Source organism: Bombina bombina, chromosome 9, assembly GCF_027579735.1.
Source record: "Bombina bombina isolate aBomBom1 chromosome 9, aBomBom1.pri, whole genome shotgun sequence".
Classification (NCBI taxonomy): Eukaryota; Metazoa; Chordata; class Amphibia; order Anura; family Bombinatoridae; genus Bombina; species Bombina bombina.
In genome coordinates, this window is record NC_069507.1 from 239,482,625 (window position 1) to 239,502,645 (window position 20,021).

The window sequence follows — 20,021 nt, forward strand, 5'->3', positions numbered from 1 at the left end:
AATTAAGAACCTGGCCACCAGGAGGAGGCAAAGACACCCCAGCCAAAGACTTAAATACCTCCCCCACTCCCCTCATCCCCCAGTCATTCTGCCGAGGGAACAAGAAACAGGAGGAGAAATATCAGGGTATAAACGGTGCCAGAAGATAAATTAAATTTAGGTCCGCCCCATGGAGATACGGGCGGGAGTCGTGGACTCTCCTCCCCTCAATGGAAATGAAATTATCAGGTAAGCATTCCTGAAGGCCCAAGACGAAGCCACAGCTCTAGTTGAATGAGCCGTGATCCTCTGAGGAGGCTTATGTCCCGCTGTCTCATAGGCCAAGCGAATCAAGCTCCTCAACCAAAAGGACAAAGAAGAATAAGAGGCTTTCTGCCCCTTGCGCTTCCCTGAATACACCACAAAAAGAGATGTAGACTGTCTGAAATCCTTCGTAACCTGAAGATAGAACTTCAGGGCACGAACCACATCCAGCTTATGAAGTAACCACTCCTTAGAAGAAGAAGAAGGGTTAGGACACAAAGACAGAACCACTATTTCCTGATTGATGTTACGGTTAGACACCACCTTGGGAAGAAACCCCAAACCAGTGTGAAGCACAGCCTTATCCGCATGAAAAACCAGATAAGGCGGCTCACATTGCAAGGCAGCCATTTCAGATACTCTGCGTGCCGATGCAATGGCCAACAGGAAGAGAACCTTCCAGGACAGAATCTTAATGTCAATGGAATGCATAGGCTCAAACGGAACCCTCTGGAAACCTTAAGGACCAAATTTAAGCTCCATGGAGGAGCAGACTCTCTAAAGACAGGCCTGATTCTAGACAGGACCTGAACAAAGGATTGGATATCAGGGAGCTCAGCGAGTCTCCTATGCAACAAGACTGACAATGCAAAAATCTGTCCCTTTAAGGAACTAGCGACAAGACCCTTCTCCAAACCGTCTTGGAGAAAGGACAGAATCCTGGATACCTTCATCTTATGCCAAGGATATCCATGCTTCTCACATAATGACAAGCAAGTCCTCCACACCTTATGGTAGATGCGACAAGTGACTGGTTTCCTTGCCTCTCTTGGCCAAGACTAGGCATTCAATTAGCGTTGCAGAATATGTTGGCGCTCTACAAATAACCGATAATAATAATTCAATCGCCATGCAGTCAGCCTCAGAGAAACAAGATTTTGATGTTGAAAGGGGCCCTGTTCCAGCAGATCCCTGCGAAAGGGTAACCTCCATGGCGGAGAGGATGACATCCCCACCAGATCCGCAAACCACGTCCTCCGCGGCCACGATGGAGAAATCAGAATGGCCGAAGCTTGCTCCTGTTTGATGCGTGCCACAACACGAGGTAGAAGTGGTAACGGCGGAAAAATGTAAGATAGTCTGAACCCCCAAGGCACCGCTAAGGCATCTATTAGCTCTGGGGATCCCTGGATCTCGACCAGTATTGGAGTAGCTTGCAATTGAGTCTAGACGCCATGAGATCTATCTCCGGCATTCCCCACCTGAGACAAATCTCTGCAAACACTTTGGGGTGAAGAGACCATTCCCCCGGATGGAAGGATTGCCTGCTGAGAAAGTCTGCTTCCCAGTTGTCCACACCTGGAATGTGAATCGCTGAGAGTGAGCAGCTGTGAGACTCCGCCCAACTCCAAGATACGAGACACCTCCCTCATAGCTAGGGAGCTCCTCGTACCCCCCTGATGGCTGATGTAAGCCACCAAGGTAATGTTGCCGGTCTGGAATCTGATGAAGCTGAACAACCCCAGAAGAGGCCATGCCTTCAGAGCATTGTAGATTGCTCGGAGTTCCAGAATAATTATCGGAAAGAGACTCCTCCCGGGACCATTTTCCTTGTGCCAACATGGCACCCCAAACAGCTCCCCAACCTGCCAGACTCGCGTCCATGGTCACAATCTCCCAGGACGGATTGCCTGCTGAGAAAGTCTGCTTCCCAGTTGTCCACACCTGGAATGTGAATCGCTGAGAGTGAGCAGCTGTGAGACTCCGCCCAACTCCAAGATACGAGACACCTCCCTCATAGCTAGGGAGCTCCTCGTACCCCCCTGATGGCTGATGTAAGCCACCAAGGTAATGTTGTCGGTCTGGAATCTGATGAAGCTGAACAACCCCAGAAGAGGCCATGCCTTCAGAGCATTGTAGATTGCTCGGAGTTCCAGAATAATTATCGGAAAGAGACTCCTCCCGGGACCATTTTCCTTGTGCCAACATGGCACCCCAAACAGCTCCCCATCCTGCCAGACTCGCGTCCATGGTCACAATCTCCCAGGATGGTTTCAAGAAGGATGTCCCCATGGACAGTTGCTCCGGACAGATCCACCAAGAGAGGGAAAACCGAGTCCGAGCATCCATGGATATCTGCTGTGATAGATCTGAATGATCTCCGTTCCACTGTCTCAACATGAGCAATTGAAGAGGTCTGAGATAGAACCTGGCGAATGGAATGACGTCTATGCAGGAAACCATGAGTCCGATCACCTCCATACACTGAGCCCTATCCTGTAACCCTGGGCGACAAAGTCCAGAACCCAAGGATCCTGAACGTCCTGCAACCAGGCTTCTGAGAAGAGAGATAATCTGCCTCCTACTTGGTCCGGAGACCGGTCAGGGGCCGCCCCTTCATGCCAATTTTGTCTTGCCGGCCTTTTTGCTCTGCTTAGACTTGTTCCGAGAATGAGCCGGTTTCCAAGTTCCCTTAGACTGGTTGCTTTTGCGGCGGGCTGCTGGCGCTGGGCCCTGTCTGCACGAAAGGGGCAAAAAGTAGATCCTTTAGGCTTAGCCTTCTTATCCTGCGGTAGGGAAGCTCCCTTGCCTCCCGTAACTGTGCATATGATCGAATCCAATCCTGGACCGAACAGAATATTTCCTTGAAAAGGCAGGGACAACAGCCTTGACTTAGAGGTCATGTCTGCAGATCAAGACTTTAGTTAGAGCCCTGCAAGCTAAAACGGAAAAACCTGACACCTTTGCATTCAGGCAAATAATTTGCATATTGGCATTACATATGAAAGAATTGGCGATCTTCAGCGCCTTAATCTTATTCTGTATCTCATCGATGGAAGTCTCCCCCTCGACCATTTCACACAGGGATTCACACTAATATGTCACAGCTCCGGCGACCACGGATACAGCCGCTGCCGGCTGAAAAACAAACCCTGTGTGTTGAAACATTTTCCTTAACATATTTTCCAACTTTTTATCCATGGGCTCTCTAAACGACAAACTATCCTCAAGGGAAATAGTTGTCCGCTTCGCGAGCGTGGAGATAGCACCATCCACCTAAGGGACAGTACCCCACAGCTCCAGCTGAGAGTCCGGGACGGGGAATAGCTTCTTAAAGGAAGAAGGGGAAAAGGAAGAACCTTATCGTTCTCATTCATTCTTAATAATATTTGCCATCTTAACAGGAACCGGGAAGGCCTGAGGCACCACCCTGTCCTCATATACCTTATTAAGCTTAGGAATCGCAGGTTCTTCTGGACGGCTCAGTAGTATTAGACATCCGCTTGCTCTTAGATGTTGTAACTTTATTAAGGCATGTGGAACATAGTTGAGCAGGCTGATCTACAAGAACCTCCTCACAATAAACACAGGAATGAGACCTAGTTAAAGAGGGCGAGCCCTCTAACGTGTCCTTCATAGCTTGCACTGTTATTAAGGACTAGATTAACTTAATAAATAGGCACGAACCTTTATAACCGGGGCACTCACCACCTCCTATGACCCGGACTACAGAAACCGTTTTGTCTCCTGCACCACTGATCAACAGAGGAAGATAGATAGCCCCACCCGGTCACATGGAATGCCCGGCAGGACCGCCCCTGCCTAAGGAGAAAACGTGTCAAAAAAGGCTGTGTCATACTCCCGTAAGTCACCTGAAAGTTCCACACATTGCCAGAGCCTCATCTCGCAAATAACGCAGCAATTACATAATAAACAATATCATGTATAAACCCCCACTGTTGAATAATCCCCTTACTAGGAATATTAACCCTTGATTCTATAAAGATAAAAGGCGTCACACTGTGACCCTGTCTTCGGTGTTATCATTATGTAATAGAAAATGAAACGATCTTACCAGAATCTACGGCGTGGAACAGGAACACGGCCCTTCAAGTGTGACAGGTTAGTAGCCTCGCTCCTGACATGGACTCGAGTGTAAAAAGCAGGCAGCGAAACTCGTCAACGCTGATTGCTTGTGGAGCTGTTAATATGAGTCAGGATGGTTTTGCAGAAAGACTCTCCCTGCATCTCCGGACTCTAACTTTCGACCAGGCTCTCACTGAAAGGCTGACAGGACTACTTAAAAGTCCAGTCCCAATGCGAAGAGTACTACCCTCCATAAGAGACTACTCCGATCTTCTGCACTTCACTGCCGTCCTCCTGTGACGAAAGGCAAAGAATGACTGGGGGATGAGAGAAGTGGGGGAGGTATTTGAGCCTTTGGCTGGGGTGTCTTTGCCTCCTCCTGGTGGCCAGGTTCTTAATTCCCAACAGTAATGAATGAAGCCGTGGACTCTCCTCCCCTTTAGATGGAAATTGTATGCTGTCTAAATCATGAATGTCTAATTATGACTTTACTGTCCCTTTCATATTTCATCAGACAAAAATAGGTTGTTCATCCATTTTAACCTATTTTAAATAAATGTATAATCTTTGGTGAGATGAAAAGCTGTAAGTCATTAAAACAGTCTGATTTTACAAAATGAAATCAGCTATAATAAGCCGATTGTACAAGGGATATCTAATCACTGATTGTGGGCTGAGGTAATTATCTTGTTTGCTTGAAATCTTAAACCACTGATATTTTGGTTGTGTGGTAGTATCCATTACCAAAAAGAAAACAGAAATCAGTCCAATTAGGGATCTCTTGCTTGATTAACCTCTTCAGAGTTCACTGAGCAAACAATAAATGGATTAACTATTGTGCTGCCAAAAATACAGCATGAACGTGATCTCTCTACAAAAAGAATATAAATTACCATATGTATAATATTGCTCTTCTAAAAGTAAAGTAATCTATTGCATATTACAAGACACCATTTAAAATGATTTTTTTGACACTTCAATAATTCTTAACTTCATTTTAAAGATAAAGAAGTTTATTATTAAAAGTATTATTTTCCCAAAAAAATCTGTTTTGGGCAAAAATAGTGAAACAGTTAACCTTGAGGATGGATAATGAAATACCCACACTTCTTTAGATATAGCACAGGAAGATTATGCCAAGGAGGAAGTCTAAAACACTGAGAGATTTTGCCAGGGCGATACACATGCAAATTATACTCATAAGTGTAATTAGCTTCAAATTAAAGCCAAGTAATTTTGAAGTAACTTAATTAGAAAAATGCTGAAATACCTACAGGACCCCTCTGTTAACAAATTACAAACGATCTTCTATCTAAAAATTCAGTATTGGCTGAATTACCTAAAAAATGCGCCCCCCCAAAAAATAATAATAATAATAAAAAAAATAGAAAAACTATATGGCAAATAAATACATAAAAACAGCCAAAACAACTGCTTTATTAAAAAGCACAAATATTAGTTTGCTACAATATAGCATTTTTTTTTACTGCATCACAAAAAAATTGCTGTAAAATCACTTTAAAATCTTCTTATCAAACATGACTGTTCTTTCATGCGTTTGGCAGCCAAAGGGTTAAAATAAAGAGCACTATCAGCTTCACAAACTTAAAGGGACAGTCTAGTGAAAATTAAACTTTCATGATTCAGATAGGGCATGAAATTTTAAACAACTTTCCAATTTACTTTTAGCATTAAATTTGCTTTGTTTCCTTGGTGGTATTTTTGAAAAGCTAAACCTAGCTAGGCTCAAACTGATTTCTAAACCGTTGAAAACCGCCTCTTAGCTCGGAGCATTTTGAAAGTTTTCACAGTTAGACAGTATTAGTTCATATGTGTCATATAGTTAAAATTGTGCTCACTCCCGTGGAGTTATTTAGGAGCCTGTACTGATTGGCTAAACTGCATGTCTGTCAAAAGCACTGAGATAAGGGGGCAGACTGCAAAGGCTTAGGTACAAGGTAATCAGAGGTAAAATATATATTATTATAACTGTGTTGCTTATACAAAACTGGGGAATGGGTAATAAAGGGATTATCTATCTTTTTAAACAATAACAATTCTGGTGTAGACTGTCCCTTTAAGATGATAAATGACAAACTCTTTATTTCCTATTCCTAACGTACATACAGTAATCTTTTCCCAGATGAGACCTCTGCAGGCCTCACTTAAGTTATATTTGTGTGAAGGAAAGGCGAAACAAAATCGAAAGCGTGTCTCGCTAACACAGAAGTCAAAGGCTAGTGTAATTGTGCGCATTAAACCTTTTCAAAATGACTTGCAAATATATTCTAGCCCATTCTGATGAAATATTTCTTTGGACTCCAAGTAACTAGTAACAACGGTCCATGTCTTGCGAGAGAACGGAGGTAGATCAAGCAGAAAGAGGGGAGAACATAAGCGTGTTCGAAAGTCATAAATCCTTATTTCAGGATGCTAACCTAAAAGTCAAGCGCAGAGCACTTAAACTATTTTCTCCAAATGCTATCTCTGATTAAACCATAGCAGTAAATGACAGTTGAACTTTAGCATTAATATGATATTATTTAAATAACTGCAGTTTTTTTTTGTTTCCGCTAAAAATGATGAATGATTTTCAGACAGCTCAATCGACATAAAGCGAGAGGCTCCTTTAATGAGATTTGACAAAACAAGAGACGTATGCAGAGTATTTGTTACAGTTCATGTCGCAGGGGCCTTTCTGGGAGGCAGCCGTCCCTCCTTGTTTGATTGTCTACAGCCACTGGAGCATCTATTTCAATTGCCGTGCGTCTCTCTTCAGAATTTCACATTTAGATGGTGTCATATTCATATTACTCTTAATCAGATCATTTTATAGGTTTGTATTCTGTAGCGCTTTTAACTCATGCTGGGGAAGAAAGGTTAGAGGGTCCAGGCAATAAGGGACTCGAGATTTGATAACAATGGCTAAGTATGTCCTGTTTTTAAAGGGACATACGCATGCAAAAAGAAAATGCTCTTACGTGTTAGAGCTTTTTATTATTGCACTATTGCTTGTATATAACTCTGTGTTTAACATCAGGAAATGGATCAAAAGCAAAGTCAGCTCCAGACCAGTGATGCACTACTGGAACCTAGCAGAACACATCGGGTGAGCCAACGACAAGAGGCATATGTGCAGCCACCAATCACCAGCTAGTCCCCAGTAGTACAATGCTGCTCCTGAGCCTACCAATGTAAGTTTTTCAACAAATTAAGTACATTTGATAATAAAAGTAAATTTAAAAAATTATCTTAAAATTGCATGCTCTATCTGAACCATGAAAGTTTAAAAGGGATATGAACCAGTGCTCCTTTACTAAAAAGTATGTTAAAGTAAATATAAAAAGAAAGATTGTGTTAAAAAAAGCAAACAACTTATTTGTTTTCTTGCAAAATGAGCACTTAGAAGTTCTCAGCGCAGCCACTGGCTATAGTTACATAAGGGAGCTTACACACCGAGAAATTACATTGTATTCTGTCCTCTTCTGTTACTGTTCAGTGAATGCTAGAAATAGCCAGCTCAAGTTGCTCTAGAAGATTTATGACATCAAGCTATATAAGTCTTCCTGTAGAGACCCAAACCCACTAGTGGAACTGTGACAGTAAGTAAAGGACTCTGCACAAATGAAGTTAAAAGGAAAGAAAGTGCAAAATCCTTTTCAAATGATAAATAATACATATTGCAATGATTTCTATTAAGTTTAATCCCATTACATAGTGGGGTTTTTTTTTTGTAACAACAACGAAACAGACTATTTTATGTCCCTTTAATGTTTACTTTCATGTGTCTTTAATGTATGTCATTTGATCAACTGATGTTATAATTACTTGATATTTAATCACTTAAAATAAGGTCCAGAAATCTGTCACAACCACATCACATTTACATCAATTATAAAACACTGGATTTGCACAAAAGTGAATCTCCAAATCTTTAAATTTGGAAAAAATATTTGACCATGAAAGAGACACAATTAAAGGGACACTAAACCCAAAAATTTTCTTTCATGATTCAAGTAGAGAATACAATTTTAAACAATATTCCAATTTACTTCTATTATCTAGTTTGCTTCATTATTTAGCTATCCTTTGTTGAAGAAATAGCAATGCACATGGGTGAGCCAATCATATGAGGCATCTATGTACAGCAACCAATCAGTAGCTACTGAGCATATCTAGATATGCTTTTCAGCACAGTATATCAAGAGAATAAAGCAAATTAGATAATAGAAGTGAATAAGAAAGTTGTTTAAAATTGCCTGCTCTTTCTAAATCATAAATGAAAAAATTTGGGTTTCATGTCCCTTTAAGCCCGCTAAAAATATTTTTGACCGGACAAAAAAAAAAAAAAAAAAGTTGAATTTTATTTAAATAATGATTTTTTTTTTATCTCCTGTTCATCATGCTCATTCCATCCACCCACCCACAATATCTTCTCTCATGTATTTTTGTGATGTGTAGGGTGGTCCCACCTGCTCTACACTTAGTACCTGATGCACACTCTCGGGTGCTATAGAAACCATGCATGCGCAGTCCTGTCAAGCCTCGTTATCCAAGTAAACACATATGTAAGATCTCTATATATAATAAACTCTGTTTTAATTTAATACATTTTAAGAACATACATTCTTAAAATATTACAGAAAATGTTAACTGTTTAATGCCTTTATACGATTTAAACATTATATATTAGCCAGATTTTTCCTTAAAATTATTCAATTTTCAAAAATAATCGTGATATAAAAATATCTAAAGAATTAGCAAGCATTACGATGAGCCTAATAACAAAGCAATTCCCTGCTAACAACTTACGGGCAGGTATCCAATTAGACAGTGAATCTGAATATAAGCCAACATTTACTGTTTACTTTCATGTCATTAGTGACTCCCTTTACTGCTCATGCGCAATATTCTCATGCACACGCACAATGAGGAAAACGATGGATTGATCTCATTGGCTGAGCTTCTGAAAAGAATACATTTTTACAGCGCATGCGTGTATCACCCGTTATAATCCCGCACATTGAAAAAACATAATTTATGTAAGAACTTACCTGATAAATTCATTTCTTTCATATTAGCAAGAGTCCATGAGCTAGTGACGTATGGGATATACATTCCTACCAGGAGGGGCAAAGTTTCCCAAACCTCAAAATGCCTATAAATACACCCCTCACCACACCCACAAATCAGTTTAACGAATAGCCAAGAAGTGGGGTGATAAGAAAAAAGTGTGAAAGCATAAAAAATAAGGAATTGGAATAATTGTGCTTTATACAAAAAAATCATAACCACCACAAAAAGGGTGGGCCTCATGGACTCTTGCTAATATGAAAGAAATGAATTTATCAGGTAAGTTCTTACATAAATTATGTTTTCTTTCATGTAATTAGCAAGAGTCCATGAGCTAGTGACGTATGGGATAATGACTACCCAAGTTGTGGATCTTCCACGCAAGAGTCACTAGAGAGGGAGGGATAAAATAAAGACAGCCAATCCCGCTGAAAATAATCCACACCCAAAATAAAGTTTATATCTTATAATGAAAAAAACTGAAATTATAAGCAGAAGAATCAAACTGAAACAGCTGCCTGAAGTACTTTTCTACCAAAAACTGCTTCAGAAGAAGAAAACACATCAAAATGGTAGAATTTAGTAAAAGTATGCAAAGAAGACCAAGTTGCTGCTTTGCAAATCTGATCAACCGAAGCTTCATTCCTAAACGCCCAGGAAGTAGAAACTGACCTAGTAGAATGAGCTGTAATCCTTTGAGGCGGAGTTTTACCCGACTCGACATAAGCAAGATCAATTAAAGATTTTAACCAAGATGCCAAAGAAATGGCAGAGGCCTTCTGACCTTTCCTAGAACCGGAAAAGATAACAAATAGACTAGAAGTCTTTCGGAAATTCTTAGTAGCTTCAACATAATATTTCAAAGCTCTAACTACATCCAAAGAATGCAATGATCTCTCCTTAGAATTCTTAGGATTAGGACACAATGAAGGAACCACAATTTCTCTACTAATGTTGTTAGAATTCACAACCTTAGGTAAAAATTTAAAAGAAGTTCGCAACACCGCCTTATCCTGATGAAAAATCAGAAAAGGAGACTCACAAGAAAGAGCAGATAATTCAGAAACTCTTCTAGCAGAAGAGATGGCCAAAAGAAACAAAACTTTCCAAGAAAGTAATTTAATATCCAGCGAATGCATAGGTTCAAACGGAGGAGCTTGAAGAGCCCCCAGAACCAAATTCAAACTCCAAGGAGGAGAGATTGACTTAATGACAGGTTTTATACGAACCAAAGCTTGTACAAAACAATGAATATCAGGGGAAGATTAGCAATCTTTCTGTGAAAAAGAACAGAAAGAGCAGAGATTTGTCCTTTCAAGGAACTTGCAGACAAACCTTTATCCAAACCATCCGGAAGAAACTGTAAAATTCTCGGAATTCTAAAAGAATGCCAGGAAAAATGATGAGAAAGACACCAAGAAATGTAAGTCTTCCAGACTCTATAATATATCTTTCTAGATACAGATTTACGAGCCTGTAACATAGTATTAATCACAGAGTCAGAGAAACCTCTTTGACTAAGAATCAAGCGTTCAATCTCCATACCTTTAAATTTAAGGATTTGAAATCCTGATGGAAAAAAGGACCTTGCGACAGAAGGTCTGGTCTTAACGGGAGAGTCCACGGTTGGCAAGAGGCTATCCGGACAAGATCCGCATACCAAAACCTGTGAGGCCATGCTGGAGCCACCAGCAGAACAAACGAGCATTCCTTCAGAATCTTGGAGATTACTCTTGGAAGAAGAACTAGAGGCGGAAAGAGATAGGCAGGATGATACTTCCAAGGAAGTGACAATGCATCCACTGCTTCCGCCTGAGGATCCCTGGATCTGGACAGATACCTGGGAAGTTTCTTGTTTAGATGAGAAGCCATCAGATCTATTTCTGGAAGTCCCCACATTTGAACAATCTGAAGAAATACCTCTGGGTGAAGAGACCATTCGCCCGGATGTAACGTTTGGCGACTGAGATAATCCGCTTCCCAATTGTCTATACCTGGGATATGAACCGCAGAAACTAGACAGGAGCTGGATTCCGCCCATACCAGTATTCGAGATACTTCTTTCATAGCCAGAGGACTGTGAGTCCCTCCTTGATGATTGATGTATGCCACAGTTGTGACATTGTCTATCTGAAAACAAATGAACAATTCTCTCTTTAGAAGAGGCCATGACTGAAGAGCTCTGAAAATTGCACGGAGTTCCAAAATATTGATTGGTAATCTCACCTCCTGAGATTCCCAAACCCCTTGTGCTGTCAGAGACCCCCAAACAGCTCCCCAACTTGTCAGACTTGCATCTGTTGAAATTACAGTCCAGGTCGGAAGAACAAAAGAAGCCCCCTGAACTAAACGATGGTGATCTGTCCACCACGTCAGAGAGTGTCGTACAATCGGTTTTAAAGATATTAATTGAGATATCTTTGTGTAATCCCTGCACCACTGGTTCAGCATACAGAGCTGAAGAGGTTGCATGTGAAAACGAGCAAAGGGGATCGCGTCCGATGCAACAGTCATAAAACCTAGAATTTCCATGCATAAGGCTACCGAAGGGAATGATTGTGATTGAAGGTTTCGACAAGCTGAGATCAATTTTAGACGTCTCTTGTCTGTCAGAGACAGAGTCATGGACACTGAATCTATCTGGAAACCTAAAAAGGTTACCCTTGTCTGAGGAATCAATGAACTTTTCGGTAAATTGATCCTCCAACCATGATCTTGAAGAAACAACACAAGTCGATTCGTATGAGATTCTGCTAAATGTGAAGACTGAGCAAGTACCAAGATATCGTCCAAATAAAGAAATACCACAATACCCTGTTCTCTGATTACAGACAGAAGGGCACCGAGAACCTTTGTAAAAATTCTTGGAGCTGTTGCTAGGCCAAACGGCAGAGCCACAAACTGGTAATGCTTGTCTAGGAAAGAGAATCTCAGAAACTGATAGTGATCTGGATGAATCGGAATATGCAGATATGCATCCTGTAAATCTATTGTGGACATATAATGCCCTTGCTGAATAAAAGGCAGGATAGTTCTTATAGTTACCATTTTGAATGTTGGTATCCTTACATAACGATTCAATATTTTTAGATCCAGAACTGGTCTGAAGGAATTCTCCTTCTTTGGTACAATGAAGAGATTTGAATAAAACCCCAGCCCCTGTTCCAGAACTGGAACTGGCATAATTACTCCAGCCAACTCTAGATCTGAAACACATTTCAGAAATGCTTGAGCTTTCGCTGGATTTACTGGGACACGGGAAAGAAAAAATCTCTTTGCAGGAGGCCTTATCTTGAAGCCAATTCTGTACCCTTCTGAAACAATGTTCTGAATCCAAAGATTGTGAATTGAATTGATCCAAATTTCTTTGAAAAAACGTAATCTGCCCCCTACCAGCTGGGCTGGAATGAGGGCCGCACCTTCATGTGGACTTGGGAGCTGGCTTTGGTTTTCTAAAAGGCTTGGATTTATTCCAGACTGGAGATGGTTTCCAAACTGATACCGCTCCTGTGGGTGAAGGATCAGGCTTTTGTTCCTTATTGTGACGAAAGGAACGAAAACGATTATTAGACCTAAATTTACCTTTAGATTTTTTATCCTGTGGTAAAAAAGTTCCTTTCCCTCCAGTAACAGTTGAGATAATAGAATCCAACTGAGAACCAAATAATTTATTACCCTGGAAAGAAAGGGAAAGCAAAGTTGACTTAGAAGACATAACAGGATTCCAAGTTTTAAGCCATAAAGCTCTTCTAGCTAAAATAGCTAGAGACATATACCTGACATCAACTCTAATGATATCAAAGATGGCATCACAAATAAAGTTATTAGCATGTTGAAGAAGATTAACAATGCTATGAGAATTATGATCTGTTACTTGTTGCACTAAAGCTTCTAACCAAAAAGTTGAAGCTGCAGCAACATCCGCTAAAGATATAGCAGGTCTAAGAAGATTACCTGAACATAAGTAAGCTTTTCTTAGAATGGATTCAATCTTCCTATCTAAAGGATCCTTAAAGGAAGTACTATCTGTCGTAGGAATAGTAGTACGTTTAGCAAGAGTAGAGATAGCCCCATCAACTTTAGGGATTTTGTCCCAAAACTCTAATCTGTCAGATGGCACAGGATATAATTGCTTAAAACGTTTAGAAGGAGTAAATGAATTACCCAAATTATTCCATTCCCTGGAGATTACTTCAGAAATAGCATCAGGGACAGGAAAAACTTCTGGAATAACTACAGGAGATTTAAAAACCTTATTTAAACGTTTAGATTTAGTATCAAGAGGACCAGAATCCTCTATTTCTAATGCAATTAAGATTTCTTTAAGTAAAGAACGAATAAATTCCATTTTGAATAAATATGAAGATTTATCAGCATCAACCTCTGAGACAGAATCCTCTGAACCAGAGGAACCATTATCAGAATCAGAATGATGATCTTCATTTAAAAATTCATCTGAAAAATGAGAAGTTTTAAAAGACCTTTTACGTTTACTAGAAGGAGGAATAACAGACATGGCCTTCTTAATGGATTTAGAAACAAAATCTCTTATGTTAACAGGAACACTCTGAGTATTGGATGTTGACGGAACAGCAACAGGTAATGTAACATTACTAAAGGAAATATTATCTGCATTAACAAGTTTGTCATGACATTCATTACAAACAACAACTGGAGGAACAGATACCACAAGTTTACAGCAGATACACTTAACTTTGGTCGATCCAGCACCAGGCAGCGTTTTTCCAGAAGTATCTTCTGACTCAGTGTCAATCTGGGATATCTTGCAATATGTAATAGAAAAAACAACATATAAAGCAAAATTGATCAAATTCCTTAAATGACAGTTTCAGGAATGGGAAAAAAATGCCAGTGAACAAGCTTCTAGCAACCAGAAGCAATAAATAATGAGACTTAAATAATGTGGAGACAATAGTGACGCCCATTTTTTTTAGCGCCAAAATAGACGCCCACATTATTTGGTGCCTAAATGCTTTTGGCGCCAAAAATGACGCCACATCCGGAACGCCGACACTTTTGGCGCAAAAAAACGTCAAAAATGACGCAACTTCCGGCGACACGTATGACGCCGGAAACAGAAAAAAAATTTTGCACCAAAAAAGTCTGCGCCAAGAATGACGCAATAAAATGAAGCATTTTCAGCCCCCGCGAGCCTAACAGCCCACAGGGAAAAAAGTCAAATTTTAAGGTAAGAAAAGAAAAAAAAAATTTATTCATATGCATTATCCCAAATATGAAACTGACTGTCTGAAATAAGGAATGTTTGAACATTCAAGGCAAATAAATGTTTGAATACATATATTTAGAAATTTATATAAAAGTGCCCAACCATAGCTTAGAGTGTCACAGAAAATAAGACTTACTTACCCCAGGACACTCATCTACATGTAGTAGAAAGCCAAACCAGTACTGAAACGAGAATCAGTAGAGGTAATGGTATATATAAGAGTATATCGTCGATCTGAAAAGGGAGGTAAGAGATGAATCTCTACGACCGATAACAGAGAACCTATGAAATAGACCCCGTAGAAGGAGATCATTGAATTCAAATAGGCAATACTCTCCTCACATCCCTCTGACATTCACTGCACGCTGAGAAGAAAACCGGGCTCCAACCTGCTGCGGAGCGCATATCAACGTAGAATCTAGCACAAACTTACTTCACCACCTCCATAGGAGGCAAAGTTTGTAAAACTGATTTGTGGGTGTGGTGATGGGTGTATTTATAGGCATTTTGAGGTTTGGGAAACTTTGCCCCTCCTGGTAGGAATGTATATCCCATAAGTCACTAGCTCATGGACTCTTGCTAATTACATGAAAGAAAGAGCGAGCGTTATGGCTAACAATTTGATTGGATGCCACACTAATACAACAAAAAAAAAAAAAAAAAAAAAAAAAAGGGCGGGAGAGGAAGATTGCAAGAAATGAAGTAATATAAGGTGATTGTCTTCTAGTAATTATGGTTTTGTTGTCTCTACATGATAACAGTGTTTTTTCATAGAGTTTGTATATATGAGAGCAATATCTGAACAAACCTAACACAAAGCCAAGCTAAATGTATCAAAAGCCTAAAATGCAGCTCATATGAATTAGATAATAAATATTCAGCCCTACCTTCTTCTTACCTTCGTAACATTCCTGTCAGAATCCTGGAGCTTTTTCCCAAATTACTATCGGTTTCTCTGAGCTATGAAGAAAAATAAAATTAATTAATTAATTTCTTGACACATTGCACTCAAAATATGTTGTAGTCACACATAACAGGAAAGTGTTGTAAAACTGATCAATGCACCTTTATCGTGCATGTGACCCACTGCCTCTACAGTAGTATGCTGCACATGCACACATTAGCCGATTGCCACTGCCTGTACATCAGTATGCTGCACATGCACACATTAGTCGATTGTCACCGACTGTACATCAGTATGCTGCACATGCACACATTAGTCGATTGTCACCGACTGTACATCAGTATGCTGCACATGCACACATTAGTCGATTGCCACTGCCTGTACATAAGTATGCTGCACATGCACACATTAGTGATTGCCACTGCCTGTATATCAGTATGCTGCACATGCACACATTAGCCGATTGTCACTAACTATACATCAGTATGCTGCACATGCACATATTAGCTGATTGTCACTGACTGTACATAAGTATGCTGCACATGTACACATCAGTATGCTGCACATGCACACATTAGCCGATTGTCACTGCCTGTACATCAGTATGCTGCACATGCACACATTAGCTGATTGTCACTGACTGTACATCAGTATGCTGCACATGCACACATTAGCCGATTGTCACTGACTGTACATCAGTATGCTGCACATGCACACATTAGCCGATTGCCACTGCCTGTACATCAGTATGCTGCATATGTACACATTAGCCGATTGTCACTACCTGTACATCAGTATGCTGCACATGCACACATTAGTGATTGCCACTGCCTGTACAGCAGTATGCTGCACATGCTCACATTAGCTGATTGTCACTGACTGTACATCAGTATGCTGCACATGCACACATTAGCCGATTGTCACTGACTGTACATCAGTATGCTGCACATGCACACATTAGCCGATTGCCACTGCCTGTACATCAGTATGCTGCATATGTACACATTAGCCGATTGTCACTACCTGTACATCAGTATGCTGCACATGCACACATTAGTGATTGTCACTGACTGTACATCAGTATGCTGCACATGCACACATTAGCTGATTGTCACTGCCTGTACATCAGTATGCTGCACATGCACACATTAGCAGATTGTCACTGACTGTACATCAGTATGCTACACATGCACACATTAGCTGATTGTCACTGACTGTACATCAGTATGCTGCACATGCACACATTAGTGATTGCCACTGCCTGTACATCAGTATGCTGCACATGCACACATTAGCCGATTGTCACTACCTGTACATCAGTATGCTGCACATGCACATATTAGCCGATTGCCACTGCCTGTACAGCAGTATGCTGCACATGCTCACATTAGCCGATTGCCACTGACATTTGTTGAAAATTATACCTAGGTAGGCTCAAGAGCTGGGAGCTAGCTGCTGATTGGTGGCTCCACATTTATGCCTCTTGTCATTGGTTTACAAATGTGTTCAGCTAGCAGATTTGTCTTGAGTGCTACTTTGGGCATTAGACTAACAGGCTTGCCCCCCTGGCCTTTATTAATATGTGTAGGCTTAGTGCAGTAATACTGTAGCCTTACAACCGCTTCCATCCCACCAGAACATCATTTTATAAGCTCAGTAGATCATATTTTCTGTATCAGAATTTAACATTAATAAAGGGACAGTGAACCTTATTATAAAAAATGGACTATAACTTATACTTTACCCTATAGTTTCCAACATTTCAAAACAATTCCCAGGGCACTTTGCAGCAAATTGAGCAAGTTACCGGAGTATTGACAACTTACTGTTCAACTGCTCCGCCCACTCAGTTCTGCAATCAAAACACACCCATTTGATAGTAATAGTATAATTATCTACAGTAGTAGCCAAGTAATATCCCTATTTTACAACAAATCAGTACAGCTCTTTACCTAGTGTGGAGGAGCTGTTTGTGTTTTTTTCTTCTGATTTGTTGCAGAAGGTGCAGCAAGGAGCCCCTGTCTAGACCTGCTCTGGGTGATCAAGTAGAGTACTTGCTGCACGGACAGCCGCAGCGGCAGCTCCTATCCTTAACTTGTGTCCCACATGTCCCAGCTCAGCTGCAGCCCACCAAATCTCCTGCAGGGGACATTTCCAGGGACAAAAGAAAAACAGAAATCAGGAACTATTGACAGCTATGCTGATCCTAGTACTGTATTTTTAGCAAAATATTTTTTATTCCACAAAAGCTCTCCAAGCATTGTGCATGGTTGCCACACAGCCTGCAGCTATTTTTTATTCTTATTAGACTCATACTGGGCGGTACAGCCAATCAGAAGTGCACCAGTTGCGCTATTATCCTGCTCTGTGAGAACACTCACAATCTGAACTAAGTGGTGCAGTTGGAGAGCTTCAGTCTAATAAAAAATAAATAAATGCAGTGGTTGTTGGAAGGGCAGGATTTTGAAGTGTTACTTTGGAGTAAAAAATATATTATTAAAATGAATTCTGCAGGGTTATCGGTAAAACTGCAGTACTGGGGTAAGTTTATGTTATGGGACATTCTTTAGAATAAGGTTCACTGTCTCTACAAAAATGTTTTTATTTCTGTTTCTTTTACAATAAATGTAACTTGCTCGTACTTAAAACAAACATATATCCTGCATATCCATTCAGACTTTATAAACAGAACTAGGCCGGTTGCTTTCCTAAACCATGATTTATCTGGGGAGCTTAAAGTCAATTTTAAATAAGCCAAGAGTTTCTTTTTATTCTGTCTGGTGGTTACAACATGGCTTTTTTCATCAATACTTCCTAATTGTAATTTTTAATTAGCGCATGTTTATCTCTGAGCAGCTTCATTTGTCACAGAATTGCTTCAAACTTCTCTTTGATGATTGAAAATATACTCTAAAAACAGCACGTATCGTGCCTAGAGTGGGAACGAATAGCTAGAAAGAGGGGAAAATACAGTAGCCATCTGTGGTTTATACAATGCCGTATGCTATGAAGCAGGAAACACCTTTAATTGGACTAGGGTGACACAGTATATTGTACGTAGTACCTATCATTTTAAGAGTACATAATAGTGAACAAACAAATTGCTCAAATGTGTCTGAGCATTATATTATTGCACTATTGCCTGCATATAACTGTGTTTAAGCCCTGCCATGAGGTTAAACACACAGTTAAAGGGATATGAAACACAACATTTTTCCTTCATGATTCAGATTTCTTATTTGAAACAACTTTCTCATTTACTTCTATTATCACATTTTCTTTGTTCTCTTGGTATCTTTTGTTGAAAGTCTACTTTGTGGAGATGTAGCGCCAAGGGATAATACCACCTTCAGCTCTGACTGTGGGCTATCTAGCTAGCCCAAAGAAGGGAAATAGGATGAGTGTGTTAGTGCAGAGCGCCTCAAATGTGGGCTAGGTGAAGGGAGAGTAAAGTGCTCTTAGTTGTTATACAGATGACCTGAGATCCCAATGTAAAAATTCAACTTTATATATTGGTTAAAAACATGGATAAATCAATTACAATATAATAAAAGCTCAGCACAAATGATAAACAATTGTGGATCCATAATGTATAAGTATGATAAACACACAAGAGGGCGCTATAACAACTGAGTGGTACAAAAGATTATCAGTGATAAAAACAATAACAAACAATGTATATGAGAAACTGTGAATAGATCATGGACTCTCACCATAAAGACGATATAACTATTGATATTCAGTCCCAAACATGTGTACAATGTTCATATGTCCAATGTCCCAATGATGTGAGCAGAACCAGTTGCTGCCGATAATCCTGCACTCTCCTCCTGTAAATGCCCTCTTCTCTCCTAAATGACCGGAGGCAGATCTATAGGGGTGGCGGGGAAACAAAGGCGACAAATGTGTGTATCCAGTGTGATAATGGACCCCCCTGCACAAGTATGCTATACCCAGGGTACTCACACTTTGACTTAGCACACCAATGTGCTGGTAGGCGCAGACTGGCTATCAGAGCAAGCCAGCTAGCTCTCTCCGGTGCACTCTCTCGCTGTGATAATCGTCAAAGTCTGATCCGCTGTGTCTCCTTAGTGCTGGACTCCAACGCCAACAGGAACTGGTAACGGACTAACTCCCAAGGATTGGTAATGAGGATATACTTGTCATAGAATCACATGCGATGGTATAAAATAGACTTTAATCAATATTAAAAACAACCATACAGATTCCACAAGTGAATATCAGGTATGTATTCTTTGCTACGCGTTTCTCGGCTACTTATGGGCCGTTTCTTCAGGCATATTTGTATAAACATTTGAATCGGCTATATATTGCCGCTCATTACCAAATCCTCCCTCCCCCCATCAGACCCAATAGGCGTGTAGCTTTCAGCCATTGGCTATAGACAAACATCCAGCTGATACTTAGTAACGTGATTTGTATGGATACATATACAATCCAAATTTCAAACAATGGTATGTTCATACAAAGTTACAAATATAGTTATCTACTTAGTATTACAAACATCATTATTTTCCCTCTTAAGAATGACTTTCAATAGATAAAACTTTGTGAGATCTCTCAATCTCACTTCCAATGTGCAACGCAGCTAAAAACTAAATTATATATATATGTATATAAATAAAACACCTCATGTGAGATTTGATTTCCGCTGCCAAAAAAAAA

At 40.2% G+C, this 20,021-nt stretch overlaps 1 protein-coding gene across 2 annotated transcripts in view; it reads right to left on the reverse strand.

The window, feature by feature from the left end:
• VTI1A (vesicle transport through interaction with t-SNAREs 1A) overlaps positions 1 to 20,021 on the reverse strand; it is an 854,126-nt gene that overhangs the window by 337,812 nt on the left and 496,293 nt on the right. The window contains exon 7 of one of the 2 annotated variants that reach the window (XM_053692739.1): positions 15,330 to 15,391. In XM_053692739.1, coding sequence (XP_053548714.1) covers positions 15,330 to 15,391 — 62 coding nt within the window. Of the gene's footprint in view, positions 1 to 15,318; positions 15,392 to 20,021 lie in introns of both variants that reach the window. The other variant, XM_053692740.1, reaches the window with a different exon arrangement.